Source organism: Debaryomyces fabryi, assembly GCF_001447935.2.
Source record: "Debaryomyces fabryi strain CBS 789 chromosome Unknown contig00056, whole genome shotgun sequence".
Taxonomy (NCBI): domain Eukaryota; kingdom Fungi; phylum Ascomycota; class Pichiomycetes; order Serinales; family Debaryomycetaceae; genus Debaryomyces; species Debaryomyces fabryi.
Window position 1 is genome coordinate 1 of NW_015385482.1, and position 20,575 is coordinate 20,575.

At 36.8% G+C, this 20,575-nt stretch overlaps 9 protein-coding genes across 9 annotated transcripts; 3 read left to right on the forward strand and 6 right to left on the reverse strand.

Moving 5' to 3' along the window:
* Positions 1–129: 129 nt before the first annotated feature.
* Positions 130–429, forward strand: AC631_02886 (uncharacterized protein; the record flags this gene model as incomplete). The annotated part of the gene is made up of 1 exon (XM_015611716.1): positions 130–429. One exon carries the CDS (start codon positions 130–132, stop codon positions 427–429), a length of 300 nt encoding a protein of 99 aa, XP_015467423.1.
* A 340-nt stretch (positions 430–769) lies between these two features.
* Positions 770–2,455, reverse strand: ADE2 (phosphoribosylaminoimidazole carboxylase; the record flags this gene model as incomplete). Its single annotated transcript, XM_015608830.1, has 1 exon — positions 770–2,455. The coding sequence occupies one exon, from the start codon at positions 2,453–2,455 to the stop codon at positions 770–772; it is 1,686 nt and encodes a 561-aa protein (XP_015467424.1).
* A 221-nt stretch (positions 2,456–2,676) lies between these two features.
* Positions 2,677–4,404, reverse strand: TEC1 (transcription factor TEC1; the record flags this gene model as incomplete). Its single annotated transcript, XM_015611717.1, has 1 exon — positions 2,677–4,404. The coding sequence occupies one exon, from the start codon at positions 4,402–4,404 to the stop codon at positions 2,677–2,679; it is 1,728 nt and encodes a 575-aa protein (XP_015467425.1).
* A 590-nt stretch (positions 4,405–4,994) lies between these two features.
* On the reverse strand, positions 4,995–7,256 carry AC631_02889 (uncharacterized protein; the record flags this gene model as incomplete). Its single annotated transcript, XM_015611718.1, has 1 exon — positions 4,995–7,256. One exon carries the CDS (start codon positions 7,254–7,256, stop codon positions 4,995–4,997), a length of 2,262 nt encoding a protein of 753 aa, XP_015467426.1.
* Positions 7,257–7,411: 155 nt separating this feature from the next.
* On the reverse strand, positions 7,412–8,683 carry CMK1 (protein kinase; the record flags this gene model as incomplete). Its single annotated transcript, XM_015611719.1, has 1 exon — positions 7,412–8,683. One exon carries the CDS (start codon positions 8,681–8,683, stop codon positions 7,412–7,414), a length of 1,272 nt encoding a protein of 423 aa, XP_015467427.1.
* Positions 8,684–8,965: 282 nt separating this feature from the next.
* Positions 8,966–12,193, forward strand: MAK21 (RNA-binding ribosome biosynthesis protein; the record flags this gene model as incomplete). The annotated part of the gene is made up of 1 exon (XM_015611720.1): positions 8,966–12,193. One exon carries the CDS (start codon positions 8,966–8,968, stop codon positions 12,191–12,193), a length of 3,228 nt encoding a protein of 1,075 aa, XP_015467428.1.
* A 487-nt stretch (positions 12,194–12,680) lies between these two features.
* RAS2 (Ras2p) lies at positions 12,681–13,517 on the forward strand (the record flags this gene model as incomplete). Its single annotated transcript, XM_015611721.1, has 1 exon — positions 12,681–13,517. The coding sequence occupies one exon, from the start codon at positions 12,681–12,683 to the stop codon at positions 13,515–13,517; it is 837 nt and encodes a 278-aa protein (XP_015467429.1).
* Positions 13,518–13,754: 237 nt separating this feature from the next.
* On the reverse strand, positions 13,755–17,018 carry PKC1 (protein kinase C; the record flags this gene model as incomplete). The annotated part of the gene is made up of 1 exon (XM_015611722.1): positions 13,755–17,018. One exon carries the CDS (start codon positions 17,016–17,018, stop codon positions 13,755–13,757), a length of 3,264 nt encoding a protein of 1,087 aa, XP_015467430.1.
* A 405-nt stretch (positions 17,019–17,423) lies between these two features.
* On the reverse strand, positions 17,424–20,414 carry AC631_02894 (uncharacterized protein; the record flags this gene model as incomplete). The annotated part of the gene is made up of 1 exon (XM_015611723.1): positions 17,424–20,414. The coding sequence occupies one exon, from the start codon at positions 20,412–20,414 to the stop codon at positions 17,424–17,426; it is 2,991 nt and encodes a 996-aa protein (XP_015467431.1).
* Positions 20,415–20,575: the final 161 nt, after the last annotated feature.

The following is a 20,575-nucleotide window of genomic DNA, read 5'->3' on the forward strand; positions in this document are numbered from 1 at the left end:
CAGTACGCGATGAGATCAAGATAAGGTACTAATTACAGATATATAGACAATTTATAGGTTTATTTGGAGGGTATTCGTATAATTGGCTATTTAATTTGTGGAATACAGTTATAAGATAATTATATTAGAATGGCTAAATCATTAAGATCGAAGCCTAAGTTGAGGGCTAAGTCGTTGAAACGTAAGGGCGAGTTTGAAGGAATTGTCGATGCTAGAAACAAGAGATTGGCCGAAAAGATGGAAAAGGAGACCAAAAGACAGGAAGAGATAAAACAGGCTGCTAAGGTGGAAGAGGGTGTTGAAGAGGATGAGAAGATGGTGGTCGACGACGAAAAGAAGAAGAAGGTCAGTACTTCGGGATGGAGAGATTCGAGAAAGCAGCAGTACAAGCAGAAGAAGCTCCAGAAGAAGAAGAACATGAAGTTTTAAGCGCAGAGAGGCTGTTTATGACAGACGCACTGCAGCGAAGATGAGAGGAGAAGCTAGGATAGAAGGGGCAGAACAGGGCCAAGGACAGTAGCAAGAGAAAAAAGACATTGAAAGGAGAGGTCAAAAACAGAAGCACGAGATACGGTGCGAGAACAAGAAATGGATAAGTGAAGGTGCAGAGCCGAAGCACAGACACCTGGTTGACCATGGGTCGTAATTTTGTATAGTAGTTATGGCATTGGCATTTTAATTCTCAAGTTATAGTTTATTATTATAAGATAAAGTACTTCATTACACGATACTGAAATAGCACACGTTTATTCATACATATATAGGGCATTTATGCCTTGTAATTTTCGTAGCCCACAGACTCCAACTTTTCGGCCTTGGCTAACACTTCACTTTCCATGTTGTTCATGTATTGTGACATCTTGTTTAACCATTTGTTGTCAACGGCACCTAAGATTCTGACAGCCAATAACGCAGCATTAGTACTGTTGTTAATGGCCACAGTTGCGACTGGAATACCCCTTGGCATTTGTACAATTGAGTGTAACGAATCAACCCCGTCCAATGTGGAACCTTTAACAGGAACACCAATGACTGGCAATGGAGTCATGGCTGCAACCATACCCGGCAAATGAGCAGCACCCCCGGCACCGGCAATAATACACTTGACGCCACGTTTGGCTGCTTCGATGGCATATTCAGTCATTCTGTGGGGCGTACGGTGAGCACTGACGATAGTCACTTCAAATGGTACTCCGAAAGTCTTCAAGATGTTTGCACCCACTGACATGACTGGTAAGTCAGAATCAGAACCCATTATTATTCCAACCAATGGCTTATCTGAGGAGGAATCAAGATCCTTGACAACTACTTCTTCATCGCCTAAGATGTGTGCCAATCTATTTTCACAATCGGTCATGGATGATGAGACAATGTTAATATGTCCCATTTTTCTTTGTGGTCTAGTACCCTTACCATAAAGATAGACGGAAGCATTTGGAGTTTCTAATGCTCTACGACAGATCTCTAACTCCTTGTTAGCAGTATCGTCACCTAAGACATTCAACATAATGGCATTGGTGTTAGTGGTAGAAAACTTGGTAAAGTCTTTAGGCATTGGCAATCCAACAACAGCCCTTACATGGGCTTCAAATTGGGATGTAACACACGCATCTATAGTATAATGACCTGAATTATGAGGTCTTGGTGCAATTTCATTGATCAATAATTCACCATTTGATAATAAGAACATTTCGACCCCGAAAATACCACATCCCGGGAATGATTTGACAGCATTCTTGGCTAAGATCGATGCTTTGACAGCTACAGTATCGTTGACTCTAGCTGGTGCGTAGACAACATGACAAATGTTGTTCTTATGGACGGTTTCCACAGTAGGGTATGCAAAAACTTCTCCTTCAATAGATCTTACGACCATGACAGCCAATTCCATGGTAAATTTGCACCATTTCTCAGCATACAATGGTCTATCCTTCAAGAATTCTAATGCTTCTGACAAATTGTCTTTACTCTTGACTACATAGTTTCCTCTGCCGTCATACGCTAAAGTTCTTGACTTTAACATGAATGGATATTGAAACTTATTACCAATTTCAGTTAATGTTTCGACATTGTTTTCCTTGACATCAATAGATTCAGTAACTTCGATTCCGTGTTCAATCAAATGTTCTTTCTGCAAATACTTATCTTGGATCATCTTGATGGTCTCTGGCAATGGGTAAATCTCGACACCATATTTATTCTTAGCCTCTTGTAAAGCGTTGGCATCAACATGTTCTATTTCTACTGTCAATATATCACATTTCCTGGCTAATTCCATAATAGACTTTGCGTCTGAAAATGACCCATCAACATGTTCGTCTAATGCATTAATCTGCTTAGCTGGTGAGTTAGGCGCATCCAAGATAATAGTTTTAATATTTAATCTATGAGCTGCTTCAACAATCATACGACCTAATTGGCCACCACCTAAGATACCTATAGTCTTTCCATCCATATTCGCTATTTATAGAGTTTATTTTATATTCTGTTTTAATATTAGGTAGGAAAAACGTTCAAGCAATATATAATCCATCTCTTGGATTATGTTAATTAACCCGAGTCATTGAAAAAATCATTCGGTTTTGTGTTACATTTATATAGTATAGTCTTATCATAAAAATACATACATAGATAGTAGAAGCAGATACATAAAGAAACTATATAATGATAGAAGAGTTAATTAAATTGGGATTCATCCAAATTAATGTTCATAAATTCATTTTCGGAGAAAAGAGTTCCCCCGAATTGATTTGACTGGTTATCCTTCGAGACCATCATGAGATTAGTGTTTACCGAAGGATGAAGCATATTTTGAAAAGGTTGACTTTGCTGTTGCTCTTGATGGTGCTGCAAAGATTCAAATTTCTCTTGGACGGATAATTGTGGCTTTGTCTCGAAAGCATGGTCATCCAATATGCTTGAAACCGTCGGTGGCATTGTAGCCGTAGATGTAGTCGTAGTGCTGTTCAATGAAGGCGGATGATAATCAACGGCCAGCGGTTGAATATCAGCAATTGTTTGGGTAGGTAACGACAATTTTGTTACTGAAGTACTAGCATCTTTGAATTGATCTACTTTGGCGAATTCCCATAATGATACTGATTTAATTTTCAGTTTTAACACTATATTTGAATCACCATTGGATTCATAAATGATCTGCTTAATGGTGATACCTTTGAAAGCCATATTAACCTCCATTGGGTTGGAATTGTTAACTAACTTGGATATAAAAAACTTCCAAAATTTAGGCAAAAACTGTTGGTTTTCGTTGGCCTTAACATTTGTATCGTTGAACTTCAATACTTCATTACCAAAGGAATATATACAAGTGAAGACTGAATAATTCGATTGATGGGAATCCAGAAGGAAATAGTTCGTTTGAAGACCTTCAATTGTATAGTTTTTGGGCAAATGGGGTAAGTATACTTTAACCATACTATGAAGAATGGGGATATCAGTGTTCTGGAAATCGTTTAAACCGGGAAATCTATTCGATATTTTGGCGTTTTCCTTTATTTTCAAGCTTTTCAAGTCATTAGAATTTTGAAACGTAAGGATGATCGGATTGCCTCCGTACGTATCGTTAATTAGCATATAGAAGTTTTCAACTTTAATAATTTCATTTATTCTTTGCTTTTTAACGGGTTGAGTAGAAGAACTGACCGACTCCTTACGTTTCTTCACGTCTGTCATACCCAACGACTTATCCAAATTGATCTTAGAAAAAATCTCCTCAAATCTCTTGTCGTTTCGTTCCTTCTCTTTCTCAGTCTCAAAGCTAGGCCCCTCATTAATTAACTTAATAATATCGGGTTTCTGGCCTAAATTTTTAATCACTTGTATATGACTAGAAACCTGTTTTCTACTTCTGAATTTGCCCGTTTTGTTCAAAATATAATCCGAGATTAATTCGTTTCTACCACAGGATCTACCACTGATCTTAATCTTATTAGAGCTCTTTTTGGGGATAATGGCCAAAATTTCCTCGAACGCCATTTCGACATCATCCGACCAAATATCGTTGGTTGACCCTCTGTCCTCGTTATGGAACTCGTAGTTATCTTCGACGTTACCCGTGAAGATATTCAAGTCTCCTGTTCTTTTGGTGGCAGATTCAGGTGGTGCATAATCCCCCAACTCACCCTCTTCATCTTCGTCCTTCACCTTCTTCTGGTTGAGCGTACTGGGCGAAACGATTCCGAGTATTTTGCGAATTGGAGTCTTTTCGGCTTCATTGCAGGAAAAATTGGTCGAAATAGGCATCTCCTTTCGTACCTGTCTTGACGACTCGTGCACTTGGTAGAGTTGCTGTCCGTCGCCATCTAGAGCAATATCCACTATCATGGGCAACTTCTTGTTAGTTCGTCCCGTTCTATTGGGTGTTTGTGTAGGTGTGTGAGACATATTAATGAGTGACTTAAGTTAATTAGAATTTTTACACGTTGAGTTGGATAAATAAAGGAGTGAATGTGTGCAACGGTAATCTTATCTTTTTGCTATATTATTGACCTTCTCAGACCTGGTATAATAGGGTCAGATATATCTCTGGAACAATTGAACGGTAATAAATCTTATAAAATTTTAAATGAGTGTCTTTGCCTTATGCTTCTAATTCTAGATTTCGCCTTAAATTATTATGGATTATCAGCCTTTGCAATTTTGTCAATAAAATTTATCGTGTATTCGTGTTTTCTATTTTTGTTTATAAGCCTCACGCAATATTTTTTTTTGAGTCGTCCTCTGTGCCTAGTTCCCCTGAATATGGATACAATACGAATTCGTCTAATATACACGTAGAAATAGCCAGCATAATATGTAATAAGAGTATATATACCTTTATATAACTACAGATATGATAACAGAATTTGAGGTGAAAAGAAGCGAATTGGACCAAACTGGAACGAGTAGAAACTATATATGAGTGTTCGTTTAAGGCACATGCATTAGATGGTTCTAGAGGTGGATGAAGGAACTAGAATGTTTGTATATGTCAGCTAGTTGCCTTTAATAAAGTTCTGTAGTAAAATGTTGTCGTTTTCGGAAGCTTCTTCCACCTCACTGAGATCGTTAAGTTCAATTATTTGTTTAGGATCGTAGTCGGTGAATCTTAATGAGGAACCATGAACTTCCACAAACGGCACTTTAAGGGTGCCATCGTTGTAGTCGTTGTGGATTTTCTTCTCAATCTCAGTTAGGTGAGGCAACGAGTTACGATGCTCTTTGTAGATTCGTTTGCTTCCGCGGATTATATTGTTTGTGGATTTGTTTTCTTTGAGTACCATGTGATAGAATTCGCCTACATCAGCATCAAATTCCTTGACTGAGGTGTACTCGTAGGTATCAATATTGTGTTTTATCTGGCTCCAGGTCAAATGGGCGCCAGTTTTGGACCGGTAGTTGATCAAGAGGTGGTTGGTATCGAGCTTGTCGAGCTTTGAGAATTGGATGTCGAGGAGGCGCTTAATTGGGAAGTATACGGTGTCTACCATAACTATATCTAAATCGGACGCCTGTTTACTCATCTCTTGTCGTGAAAGGTTATCGGATGTTAACCCAATAACCTTGTCAAGATCATTAATGAGGATATTGGCAACTTCAATCTTATTATTGATTTCCTCGTAGTTACTATTGCCGTAGACGATGGAAGATGTAGCGATCATGTTATTGTTCTTTCTGATCAAGGTGGCTCCCTTCTTTGATTCTCTTTTCAAGCACCAGTAACGACATATTTCGTTGCTCATGTCCCGGATTTCTTGCAATATTTGTTCCCGACTTCTGTTAGGCTTATACCCAAGATCTTTTAACATGGCTACTTTGGCCAGTTGAGTTACGCTTGGCTGACTTTCAACCTTCAAATTGATTAATGCACCATATAATTTATCACTGAGAAGTTTAGGGGGGATCGGCGTATTGTTTTCAGTTTTCCATTTGAATGTGTTTAATTTATTGGCCTTTTTTTGATTTTTAGTCAACTTTGCATTCTGGTCGTTCAATATGGTAATATCTCTGTAGAACAATCTTGTTTTATTGATACCTTTAATGCATTCATTTTGATCCCAATCTGATGGTGAGTGCTTGTCGCAAAAAGATTTCAAGGTGGTTTTGTTAGTTATAGCTCCTTGTATGCCTTTTGTTAAATTCATATAGAGACCTGCCCTTTTTGCACATGTTACATGGTAAGCTTGGAAGCAACTTCTATTGCAGCATTGAATACAAGCACCAACCTTCTGTTTACATATATAACACGTTAATTTCCATCTACTTTTCGGAATTAAATCAACCCCTTCAATTGGTTCCATGTAGATTGGATTAGCGAAGTACAACTCATTTATCCATAATGCGCATATGACATGACTCCACAAACTATTATCCAATTGCTTGAAAGCTCCTGTTTTACTGGGACAGAATACACAATCTATTTCTCTGTTTTTATTGATCATGCATTTACGGCACAACCATTGGCCTTCGGGAATGAATGCAATACCATAACATTCTTGATGCACTGCAATATCACAACCATCGCAGAACACTATAGCATTTGAGTTGTCACAGTCACTGTCGTTACATACGGCACATTTCTGTTCCACTACAGACCCTAACACGATCCCATCATCGTTACCGTATTTGTTATTATCTAACCCTTCGTCCAATGTTAATAGCCTGTTATTTTCATCTTCCGTGGAAGAAATAGATGACATTTGTATCTCCAAGCTATCCCATTCATTCTCGAGTATGGTTATTAGAATCTCGAACACTTCTGGTGTCAACTTGATCGTATTTTTGGCCTGACTGTTTCGATGCTGTAGATATAAGTCGTCTTGTTCATCCATATCATATTCAACCTGGTTTTTTTTCTTTATAATCATATCCTCAATTTTTTCATTTTCATTCAACGAGAATGGCCGTATGTATGTCGACGACGGTACCTTGTGGCTAGATCTATTGGGCTCCTGAAATCCATATTCTGTGACCGTTTTACTGAACTTAATATTTTGATCTATCTTGTCAGACTTAGAGGTCACTCGAAATAAAGGTTTTTTTAAATCTAAGTTATTTATTGTCCTTGCTTCATCATGCAGTTCATTATTATTATCATTTTGATTATCAAGTACGAAGACTTTCAATTGATTTGTTTCTTCGAGGTCAGGATATATTTCTTTGAAATTACGCTCCTCTCGGGGTTTTGAATTATCAAAAAATGTCACGGAAGAATAATTCGGATCTATAAGCGAACGCCCATTTCCTGGAGTTTCCATACTCGTTCCTTAATATGGAATTAATAGATATTTCTATATTTACCTCAGGTAACAGTATTTTGAATTGATTTCGAAGCATTTTGTGTCGCAAACGACTCGATTTACGACACACTTTTCAATTGGATTTTGCAGCATTTATGAAATGTATAACTATGCTAAATATGGAACTTAGGAGAGTGTACGTCACCTAGTGGACTATCTATATATTCTAATATATTGGTGGGAGAATGCAGTCTTGAAACTACGTTTGAAATGACTGGGGTTGTGAATCTTGACACGATATCTGGTGAGTCGCAGCATGCACCATCTAAGGTTGAATCTAACAACATATTGCTTCTTGAGCTCCCTAGAAGAGATAACTTGGAGGAAACAGTAGAAATAGTATGACTAATGTCCGTGGATGTTTGAGCAGAAAAATTTCCTCTATTAGTGGCCTGGATAGGGAGGTGTAGTTGCATGACCGCAGCCTTTAAATTTTCGTGAATATCTGAAGAACTGGAAACTCTAACAACAGGGTTCAAGCTTCTTGGTTGTGGATTCAAGAATGGATGGTTCAAAGCCGATTCAGATGTAATTCTTTCATTCGGATCAGTCTTGAGACAACAATCTATGAAGTCTTTCGCCTCGGCTGACACATGCAGCCAATACTCAGGTGGTTCATACATGTAGTCTCCAGAAAGTATAGCGCACCTGGTTTCGTCGTCGGTTTCACAATCAAACGGCATATAACCACATAGCATAAAGTAAACAATGACCCCAGCAGACCAGATATCAACGCCAAAATCATAACCTGAACCATTTAATACTTCTGGTGCAATATAGCTTAGTGTGCCGCGAACTCCTTTCAACTTTTCATCTGGGCGGAGTATTCGAGCTAACCCAAAATCAGCTACTAGTATATTCATATTATCACTTTTTCGAGACCGGAAAAGGATGTTTTCAGCCTTCAAATCATTATGAACTATATTGTTTGCGTGCAAGTAAGAAACAGCACTCATCAACGATTGCATGATTACTGAAGCTTGCATCTCTTCCAAGTGGCCTGACTTGGTAATTCTATCAAATAATTCACCTCCATATGCTATTTCTGTCACCAAATACAACTCGCTCGCGGTTTCAAAATGGTCTATAAGTTTGAGAATGTTGTCATGGCTCCTGGAGATCCTTTTCAACACAAGAAATTCATTCTGTAGCATACTTTCCAACCCATATACCAAATTTTTCTTATACATCTTGGCAGCATAATGTTGACCAGTCAACTTATTCTTGCATTCAAAAACTCCAGAAAACGTCCCGTCCCCTAGTTTATTTTTCGAAAGTATGTATTTGCATGGTTGTTCTATTGCGGAAGGATTCTGTCCATTAATATTTGTTGATTCTGTGGGAGGCCATACTTCTTGTATGTTATTTCTATATGTATGAGCCATGTTTCAAGCATAGAAATATTGATATATTGATGTCAAATACTTGAACTGTTATATCTGATACTTCAAAGTACTTATCTAATTACAAAAAACTTGCTGATAAGGTTTAACAATATTCCATTACGTCCCCGGAAAAATTATATGTCGCGCTTACACCGAACGGATTATCTTTAAGATGAGGTCACATGATCAAGCTGAATTAATTTTTTTTCAAAATTACTCTGATGAGGTACTAAATAATTGTATAGTTGTTAATAAATCGAGATTGAATTACGAGTATCGAAGATGGATGGCTCTAAGTTAAGCTTAGCGTCTTTGAAAGACAAGATTTCGAGTAAAATGAATTTGCTGAATAAGAGCAACGAAAAACCCAAGAAGAAGGAGAATAAGAAATCCGAGCAAAAGGAAGCTAAACAAGAATCAGCTAAACCTAAGGAAAACAAAAGATCAGAACATAAGGAGTACAAAGCAACGGATAGAAAATCAGTCTCAAAGGAACAAACCAAGTCGAAGCAAATTAATAATGATAAGGAGAAAACAGAAGAAGATATTTTAAGAGAAGAAGCTTTTGCACTTGGGGCTACTGAAGAAGACTTAGCATTGTTGAAAGGTATCGAAGATGGTGAAGATAGTGAACAGGAATTTGACGGAGATTCTAAAAGTATCGATAAAACATTTTCCACTGACTTGTCTCAATTCATGAAAGGAATAGGGTTAGGTAAGGGTGAAGCAGTTGTCGTTGAAGACGATGAAGCTGTTCCTGAATTAGTAGATGTAGAGGAAAACGATGAAGAGGAAGAAGAAGAAGAAGAGGAAGAAGAAGAAGAAGAAGAAGAGGAAGAAGAAGAGGACGAGGAAGAAGAAGAAGAATCTAGTGATAGTTCTTCTGAGTCTGAATCTGAAGTTCAAGAAAAGGAAATGAACAAGAAAGAACTCGCAAGTAAATCAAAAGAAGGTGTAAAAGATAAATCAAGAAGAGATCCAGATAAAATCACCGATCTTTCTTCGGTAAGCAGCAACAACTTGATTGTTCCAAGTAGAACTGACTGGTATAATACCCCATTGGAAAGAATTGATGAGCCAGAAAAATTGGACAGATTTGGTGTTGAAAGATTGTATGAAAGAGCTAAGACAGTTGTTGAGAAGGATAATAAAACTTACTTAGAAGAATTCACTTCGAATAACTCCCAGAAAAAGTTTTTATCTCAGATTTTGGCAGATGGTACATTAAATGATAAAATTTCAGCCTTAACATTATTAATTCAGGAAGCTCCATTGCATAATATGAAAGCATTTGATACTTTATTGGGTTACTGTAGTAAAAAGTCACGTACTGCTGCTTTGCAATCAATTAATGCCTTGAAGGATTTATTATTGAACGGTGTTTTACCTGACAGAAAATTAGTCGCATTTAACAAACAACCTTTAACCAAGAATTTATCAGATGTTCAGGTGGCCATTTATTACTTTGAAGATTATTTAAAGAAATCCTATTTCAAGTTAATTTCTACTTTAGAGGTTTTGTCTCATGATCCAATTATACATGTAAGAATGAATGTCGTGAGCCATTTATTTGATTTGATTAAAGCAAAGCCAGAACAAGAAGTCAATTTGTTGAGATTAGGTGTAAACAAACTAGGTGATATTGACAATAAGGTTTCCTCCAAGACTTCTTACCAAATATTACAATTAGAACAAACTCATCCAGCCATGAAAAAGGTTGTTACTGATTCTGTTGTTGATATAATTTTTAAAAGTAACAGTGATTACCATGCACAATACTACTCTATTGTCACTCTCAATCAAACAATTTTGACTAGACGTGAAGATGAATTAGCTAATACTTTGGTCAGAACTTATTTCGCCTTATTCGAAAAAATTTTAGTTGAAACTGACCATCATAATGCTGAAACTAACAAGGAAGACAAAGCTCTCGGTAAATCCGAGAAGGGTAGAAAGAATAACCGTAAGAACTTTAAGAAAGGTAAGAAAGGGGGAAAATCGGTAAAGAATCAAGAAAAGTCTGAAAATGAGATCATTGAAGATAAAAACACCAGATTATTCTCAGCTTTGTTGACAGGTTTAAATCGTGCATTTCCATTTTCAAGCTTACCAAATGAAACTTATCAAAAACATTTAGACACTTTATTCAAGATTACGCATTCCTCAAATTTCAATACGTCTATTCAAGCGTTGGTGTTGGTTAACCACATCATAACAAGTCAAAAATTGGATTCGGATAGATACTACCGTACATTGTATGAATCCTTGTTAGACCCTCGTTTAGTCACAACATCCAAACAAGGTATCTACTTGAACTTGTTGTATAAGTCTTTAAAAAATGATACTGAAAATGTCCCAAGAGTCTTAGCATTTGTTAAGAGAATTTTACAAATATGTTCGCATTGGTTACACGTCGGTGCTATTACCGGTATGTTGTTTTTGTTAATGCAATTATCTAAAACATATCCACAAATTCAAGATTTATCGATTGACTTTGCATCAAGACCAGATGAGGATGATTTTGAAAATGAGGAAGCCAATAATGCAGACCGTACTTACGACAGTCGTAAGCGTGATCCTAAATTTGCAAACGCTGATAAATCATCATTATGGGAAATAGGACAATTTTTAACACATTACCATCCAACCGTTGCCATATACGCTGCTTCTCTTTTGGATGGAAATGACCAACCAAAACCAGATTTAGGTTTATTCACATTATCCCATTTCTTGGACAGATTTGTCTACAGGAATTCAAAGCTGAAGCCAATGACCAAAGGTTCATCCATTATGCAACCTTTAGGTGGTGCTCACACTGGTTCATTATTGGTAAAGGCCACCAATGTTGCAAACAATGAGATTCCAGCAAACACTGAAAACTGGTTGAATAAGAAGGTCGAAAACATCCAACCCGATGAAAAGTTCTTCCACCAGTACTTCACTACTAAAGTCAGCAAGTTGAAAAACAAAGAATCAAAGAAGGAAGGAGAAGAAGAAATTGAAAATGAAGAAGAAGCAGCGGAAATGGAAGACGATGAAATTTGGAAAGCCTTGGTCAAGTCTAGACCAGAAGTCGAAGAAGCGTCCGACGAGGATGACTTTTCTGATTTTGATGCTGATGACTTCTCTGACATGAGCGATGATGAGGAAACAGCCGAAGCTGAAGGTGAAGATGCTGCTCTTGAAGGTGAGGAGCAAGAAATAGAAGACGAACCACAAACTGTCGCAGCTGACGAATCGGACGGTGAAGAGAATGACGAGGAAAGCGCAATGTTTGCTATAAATGATGAGGATGAATACGACAGTGATGAGGCTCCAAAGATGTTAGGTGAAGATGATTTGTCGTCCGCAGAATCAGAACCAGAGTCAGACCAAGGCTCCAAGAAGCGTAAAGCTTCTGACGAGAAGAGTGCCAAATCCAAAAGATCTAAACTTAAAAGTTTACCTATTTTCGCCTCGGTGGACGATTACTCCCAATATTTGGATTCTGAAGATGAAGACTATTCCTAAACTGCCTGATGTATTATCATTCTACAGACTTCTATATTTACATGTTAAAACCTAAATAACTGCCTTGTTTAGTTTTACTATTTTTTAAGATTATTTTTTAATGCATACTATTTTTTCTCAATGCCCTGCTTGTAAGCAGACTGATGATCACTTGCCGAATCTATATGCGGCACCATTCTATATTGACACATGAAAACTTTTCGCCTGTCATATATGGAAATATGCCTTTATAATGTGGCTCATCACGAAAGTTTTGTACATGAAAAATTCTTTTAACGGTCACTCTGCATAAATCTTTCGCTCGCATCCGCTTAAAAGTTAAAATTTTATTGTCCAGAAGTATAGGTTTTATTCGATATAAGTTCGGAATCCCTTCTTCTTTTTAGTGAGAGAAATAAAATCAGCATATGATCTTAAAGAGTTGCTATATAATCTTAGAAACCTCTAATTAGTATAACAATTAAGGGAATATATCTGTATAGAAAAGATGTCTGCTGTTAAGGACAGTTTGGACGTATTGAATCAAAAGTATGATATTTTTATAGTAGGCGAAGGGAATGTTGGAATATCGTCATTCTTGTACTCATATATTTACAAGGAATATGTTGAAGATTCCGAATTAGAAGTCGAGGAATTGCTCACGAAGACTGTGTGGAGAGGATCCAGGTCTTACGACATCTCGATTTTGGGAGGTTCAGCTACTCAAGAATATTACCTGAGCAGTAGGAAGCAACAAATTAAGAATACGACCGCATTGGTCTTTGCATATAGTATATCTGATAGAAATTCTTTTGCAGAGTTAGAGTATTTGTATGAAAGGACCATGGTTTTACGTGGAGATTCGCCTCCTTTCAGTATAGTTGGTTTGAGGGCAGATATAGAAGCTGAAAGACAGGTTGCATACGAAGAAGGATACAGCTTATGTGAACGATTAGGAGGAGTCCACTTTCAAGAGTGTAGTGCTAAAGATGACATTGGTGTTAATGAAGCATTCGATCCCATAATCGATGCTGTCTTGTCGCTCAAATTCGATAAAAGCAACAAAAAAAAGAATTCAATCACAAACAAATTGGGAAATACATCAAAGATAAAATCAGTAGCTACGACTAATGCCATTTCGAAGGCAGCTTCAAAGTTAAACAAAACAAATGATCACGAGTCCTTGGACGATAAAAAAAATCAAGATAATGAGTCACGACAAGTAAATCAAGCCTTGTCAACTTCAACTAGTGCATCTCTGGCAAGGGGAAACAGAAGGAATAATTACATTCTGCCAGAACATAAGAAGGATTTAAAGAAGCAAGGTTGTTGCATTATTATGTGAGATGTTGATACGGTTCAAGCTAGATGTCTCTAGCATGGATATTTGTATAGAGTAGCATAAAATATATTTATTTAGAGAATTATGGAAGCATGGGTTATAGAAGGCGTTAAATTATTAGAATATTAATAGATATACATCCGCAAATCATATATAATTAGATACATATTTGTAATAAATTGAAGAAAACGATACTGGCATACTATCATTCCACAAAACTATTAAACTACCCAAATGGAATTAGATAGCTGCCCCTTCTGAAATGTGTGAGAAGCCACGGAATTGTTCTTGCATTTCAGATGTGAGAACTGTTTCAACTGGTGTTAATCTTGGGGTTTCCGATGTGAATTCTTGATCGAAGTTCGAATAATCATGTTCAGATGAAACCTCAGGCAAATATGGTGCTTGAATACGGCAATTTAATATGTCATCAAAATTAACGTCTTGGAAGTAAGGATGTTCCATGATTTCTTCTGCATCTCTTTCACCACTACCAAGACGATTAGCAGGATCTTTTGTTAATAAGGCTTGTAATACTAATACAGTTTGGCGAGGCATACTAATTGGATATTTCACATCATCATGCTCTATCGCGTTGAAAACTTCATCATCATCATCACCCTTAAATGGAGATTGACATAATAACATTTGGAATAGCAATACACCAAATGCCCACCAATCAACACTTCTGTCATATTGCTTTCCTGCAATAATTTCTGGTGCCATAAATACAGGAGTACCACAGAAAGTACCAGTGGTACTCTTGTGCCACATATTTTCTTTACATAAACCATAGTCAGCTATCTTTATATGTCCTTTTGTAGTCAATAAGATATTATCCAATTTCAAGTCACGATAGACAATACCATTGTCATGGAAATACTTTAAAGCCAACAAGACTTCGCAAGCATAGAACTTAGCCCTCTTTGCAGAGAAACGAGATTTTTGAATATGCCACATTAAGTCACCACCTGAAATATATTCCATAACGAAATATATACGATTTTCAGTTTGGAAGCAGCAATGCAAATTCAATAAAAATGGATGCATTTCTTTGTTTGCGGTTAAAAATACTCTCTTTTCAGAAGCAACACTGTCAGCTTCGTCATTTTCCACAATAAAGTCCTTCTTTAAAACTTTAATAGCGCATAAATTCAGCGTGTGTCTTGACTCAGCTAACATGACCTTACCAAAATTACCTTTACCTAAAACCGCAAGAAACTGGAAGTCATCTAATCCGATCTTTCTCTTACGACGTTTTTGTTTATGAGGTACCCCCGTCTTTGGTTGAGTTACTTGAGATTTTTGTGGAGTATGATAATCTACCGGAGCTTCTTCATATTCTGGCTTCTGGGGAACCTCTGGTACCGTAACCTTGTTATTATTATAGTCAAAATTATTAAAATGAGATTTATCATTTACGATTGGATTTGCAAACGGGTTGTCAATCTGCATATCAGTTGGTTCATTTGCTTCCTTTGCCTCTCTAGATTCAGTAGTATCCAAACTTCCATGTTTCATATCATCCGATTTCGATGACATGAAAGTATAGTCATGATCATATGATTCTGATTGTTCCTGTTGCAATTCATTTCCAGGTTCTTTAGTAAGATCATTTGGTGGTGGACGCCTACCAGTTGGCTTAAATTGAGATTCTATTGGTTTCTGGAATTGATTTTTAGTTTCCGTTGGTAATCTTGAGGCATACTCTTTCTCTAGTTCATCATCAGAAATATTTTGCAAAGTGTCTGACTTCGAATCAGACGTTGAACTTGAAAATTTAGATGCTTCAGATGAAACGTTTGGTTGACTGATGATAGGGGCGGCTGGTGGAGGTGGTAACGGCTTTCCTGGAGTTCTTGTTGATTTTATAGTAGTGAGAATTTTATTTGCCATTTCCATAGACATACCACAGAAATCTGGAACCAAATGTGTGCAATGAGCGTGGCACATAACACCACATTCAGAACATTTACGGACATTTTTACGTCCCCAAGGCAAGATATAACCACAATGGCAACACCATTTTGTACCATGATTCGTAATTGGATCAAATCTGTGTGGAATACGGTGGTTTAATTTTGCTTCATCGGGATCGATATCATTACTTGATTTAGAAATACATTTCGTAACCACCTTTTGAAAGCATTTTTTGTGACAAAGGAACTTACAATCTTGACATTGAAATCCAGTATAACGCAAAAACTCTCCACAAAATGCACAACACATAATATTATAAAACTGTTTTTGAACAAACTGATGTCCATGTTGTTTGAAGACTTCTTCTTTCTTCTCACGAATAGCACCATGACGACCAAGAGCCCCCATAAATTGTCTATTCCCGATTTGATTTGATTTATCTAAACTTACACTAACGAGAATTTGACCCACTGGTTCCAAGCTTAACCAAGTGTTGATTTGAACTTGCTTAGCTTCAACAGAAGGGGGTGAATTCATATTTTCAGCAATATTAGAATTGTAATGAGTAGAACTACCGTTAAATGTAGATGTGGCATTGCTTACCCCCAAACTGGAGCTAGATGGATAATTATCACTGTGCTGTTTGTTATTGTTGTTTGGTAAGTTGGATGCTGAAACCCAACCTTCGCTTCCTTCTTCTTGAGCGACCTTTTTCTTACGAATTTCTTCTGATATATCAGAAAGTAATGCCCATGTAACAGCCACTGGTACTAAGACAGAGCCAGACTTATCATAAACTGAAAATTCAATTTCGTTTCCTTTATCAATGTCAATATGAAACTCTTCATTCCATTTGCCTGAGCGAGAACCACGAGTTTTAGCTCTTTCCACGTCATCTATTTTGATAGAAACAACTGATTCCGGCCTCTTTGAAAATACTGGAGACGCAATATGATCAATATCTCTAATGCAAGTAACGCTAATGGTTAATTTACCACTGAATGCCTTTCTGGCATATTTGGGAGTATTCATGATCTCCATATCACGAGTGACATCTTCGACATCAATGTGCATGTCTTGATACCTTTTTAACGATTTATTAAGTAATTGAATCCTTTGATCACTCTCTAAACGGCCAGTATCAGCAACAATACTGCTCGATTTATCTCCATCTAATTTGTATAAATGAGCAATCTTTTCGTTGGCCTCTCGATATTGATTTTCCACCTGTAATTTAAATTGCAACTGTTGCAACATGTACAGAATTCTATGCCCAAGCGAAGGGCAATCATACTTGATTAAATCAAATCTTGAATATACAGGTTTGTTGCCTGATCCCGTCGATGCTTCTTTCGTACGCAGTTCTGCTTCGTTGGCGCCTTGTTGTAACGAAAGCTTAGACAATGTCTCCTGAAGGTAGTCTATATTGGACTGTGTCTCTCTGATCTGGTTATTACATCTTTGAATAACCTCTGCATTATCAGTGTTTCGTTTCAAAGCTTGGAATCCTTGAATAAGTTTCTTTTCTCTTTCAATCTTCCCGTTGATGTCGTGTAGAACTTGCTGGTTCTTAGGTTCTGTCATTGGCAATTTTTAGATTATTCAATCAACTCTAGTCAATTTAAACACCGCAGATTTTATTGGTGTATAAAACAATCGTACTTTCGTAGCTATGGCCAATTGGATCAATATATCAATCAAGATCGAGATCAATGTCTATTCCAATGACACTTTAAAATTCGTTCGCTTCTGAACGTTTAATTTTAAAAAATACTGTAGGGATTATACGACTCAGTAAAGATGTTCTTCTCCTTACCTTTGATTGTCAAATATATCAATGTAACTAAGCTAAAAGATGTTTATTAGGACCTGTTCTTAATAACAATGGATGGTACCTCGATTTGTGTTGACAATTTACTGCTAAGGGGATTTTTACACGTGATATATAATTACCTGATTTGGAAGCACATTATTAAAGGCTATGAAATGCTATTTACTGTTACAACAACAATTACAGTCAGGAACAGGACAAACATAATGCTTAGAGAACCATTCCTCTGCATGGTATACATGCGACCCATGGTTACAGCTCAAGCAAAAACTGAACCATTCTCTAAGATTATTTTCAATTTTACCACTGATCGTGTTATCATTCGCTCTATCTCTTGAGTCCATAGGAACAGGTGTGCCTAGAGTAAGTAGACAGACCGCACATCTAGGTAACGGGGCGCCACAATGGGGACATGACTTGAAGTTGTGTTTCATTTTCTTAAGATTCATTTTATTAAATTGCTTTAGAAGGGCGGACGGGTTGTTTGCGTTGGTCCCTGCAGCATTCGAGGATGCATTGTTGCGACCCAGACTATTTGCTTTGGGCTTTGATAGGTTTTTGTTACATTTGCTGCATTGTAGATATACTTGTTTTGGAGCCGGTTTGATGGTTAACAGACCAGTGTTATTCTTAGAGAGTTTTGTACGGGCGACATCGAATTTGGCTCTGATACTAAACATGCTCCAACTGTTGAGTAAAGATCTGTAGCAATCAGCCCAATGACTCACTCGTGTATCACTAAAATATCTTGGACATCCGAACGCCGAAATCAATGCTGCAGTCTGCACGTCACTAGTTCTATCAACATAAGATTGCAATAAATCGATCCCCTTAGGGGTTATACCCGTTAATATCAACCCCTCTAACTCACCTTTGGCAATGACTGTATCAGCAATTCTATTTAAATATACTGTTAAGTCTTTATCCGATAAGAATCGAAGAGCAACTCCTAGTCTTTCTTTTAAAGGCAAGGAGTGCTCATCCAAAACATCCCACCAATCATTATCGGCTATAAATGCAAAAATTGCTCTTAAGTAAGGGTCGTCTAGCTCGGAGGCCATTTTACGACATTGGTCTTTCCATGGACTATTAACATTAGAACTCTTGTATGCTAAATAACCTGCAACCGCTGTGGACATTAATCTTAGTCTTTCTTTTTTAGAAGATGCTAGGATTTCAACTGCTTTTTCTACATTACCATGAAAAACTGCCCACCCTGCAGCCTTCTCATATTGTCCCCATGAAATTAAAAGGTTCAATTTTTCTTCAAACTCCGAATCTGCCAAATACCAACCTGATACTATCAAACATAATTTTCTTTGGGCTTTCTTCTCACTATTACTTGAAATATTTATACTAGCTGTCTTTTCTCCCTTTGAGGATACTATCGTTTTGACAACGTGAGAAAACAACTGATCTGTTATATGACCCATATCTTTTCTAACCCTATTTTGATCATTAATTTCTGTAGCACCTTTCCAAATCCCCAAGACACCTTGATATCCTAAGTCCAAACCTTCAGCTATCATTGTCCCTTTATCAAGAGACTTCTTAGCCAAAGTAAGCCATTTCCATGTGTTCTTTAAGAATACTTGGGTATCCATACTGTCGAATTTTTCTAGAACTTTGATATTCTTCTCACAATCAATTCCATAACCTAATAACGACCTTCTTCGAATAGTACTACATATGTCATTCATCATAACCTCTGAAGTATAAAGAAAGGTATTTAGAGGGATAAAATCCTCGTCTTCCCTGCTGTACCTATTCAAATTTTCTTCTCTTCCATAGTTTGCAACTACACTATCGTCATCAACAGTAGAGTCAATTTCTTCTGAATAATCTTCTTGGTTAATATCTCTTAATTCATTGGTCCTCAAAATTTCGTTATTTTTTTTCATATTCGTATCATCTTGAAGATTCCCATCATTCAAAAACTTTGTGAGGGTACCTTCTGGTCCTGCAATTGAAAATTCATTATATGAGTTAAAATCAATGGATTCAATACATTCTACAACAGGCATCCTAAAGACTGAACCTGATTGTCTCATACAAACAAAATTTGTTGAAGTATTCGAGGATATATCTGAAGAATAATCAAACGAAATTACTCTCTCATAATCAGTTTTGACATCCAACACCATTGATACGAAAAGAGAATCCTCGTTGGGTTTGTAAAGTTGGGAAGACTGTCTTTTCAATGATTGTAATACATTACTTTCTTTAGTCATCTTTGGCTTCATTTCTCCTAGTTCTTTCGATTTAGGCGTTATCCCGGTATGCCATCTTCTAATTAAATCTCCATTGAAAACCGCTGAAAATTCACCCCGTCTCACAGTTGAATATCTAACACATGGACCATGATTTTTCCTAGATGAATCACTAAGCAACTTGTTGAATTGCAACACAGGTGTCTCAGTAATTACATTGCCGCTCAGAGAAGGTTTAGATTTTGATGTATTCCCATGCAATTTTCTTCTATCCCAAATCGCCAATGACCCATCTTCACTGAATGACAGGAATAAATGTGACTGGAAATGATCTATAGTTATACCCAATGTACATTTGGTTGCCATTTGAAAAGTCGGTATATCTGTACGCAAATCAACTTCTCTTAAAAATTTATAACTACCTGCTAACAAATTACTATCGTGATCAGGATAAAATGTTGATGATAAAATAGCTTCATTAGGGATATATGAATATGTTGGTCGTTTAATGTGGTCATTATTACTATTTCTTGAGTAATGCTCTATATTCCATATTTGCAAGCTATTATCTTGTCTACCTTTGTCGAATCCGGCTGCCACCATCCCTTTATTATTGAACGAAAGCGAATTGCATGGTCTACTTTGTTTAGGTCGAAGTTTTAAAATTGACGAATTGTTAGAAGTAATATCAAAAATGCAAACAGTACCATTAATTTGGCCCACACTTGTTAATCCAACATCGTAATATGAATATGCACTGCATTGGATATTGCTGAAACCTGGTCGATTATTAACTTTCTTAATATCATTAGATTCGCATAAGGGATCCTCATGGTTAGTTTGATAAAGAAGTACCTCATCACCAATTGGATTTACAGCAAGGAATCTTTGCTCGTATCCAACATCCCAGTTAAGCGTCCTTACAATTGATCCACTCATAAATACTGTATTATTATGCTTATCTAGCAGTAGCTGATAATACAAAATCGAATATTTCAATTTTGATGCGCGAACTTCCTACAATCTACTGCACTTTATTCTACTAACGTTTAATATAAACAATGTACTTAGATAAAATATACAAAACATAGTATATTGCT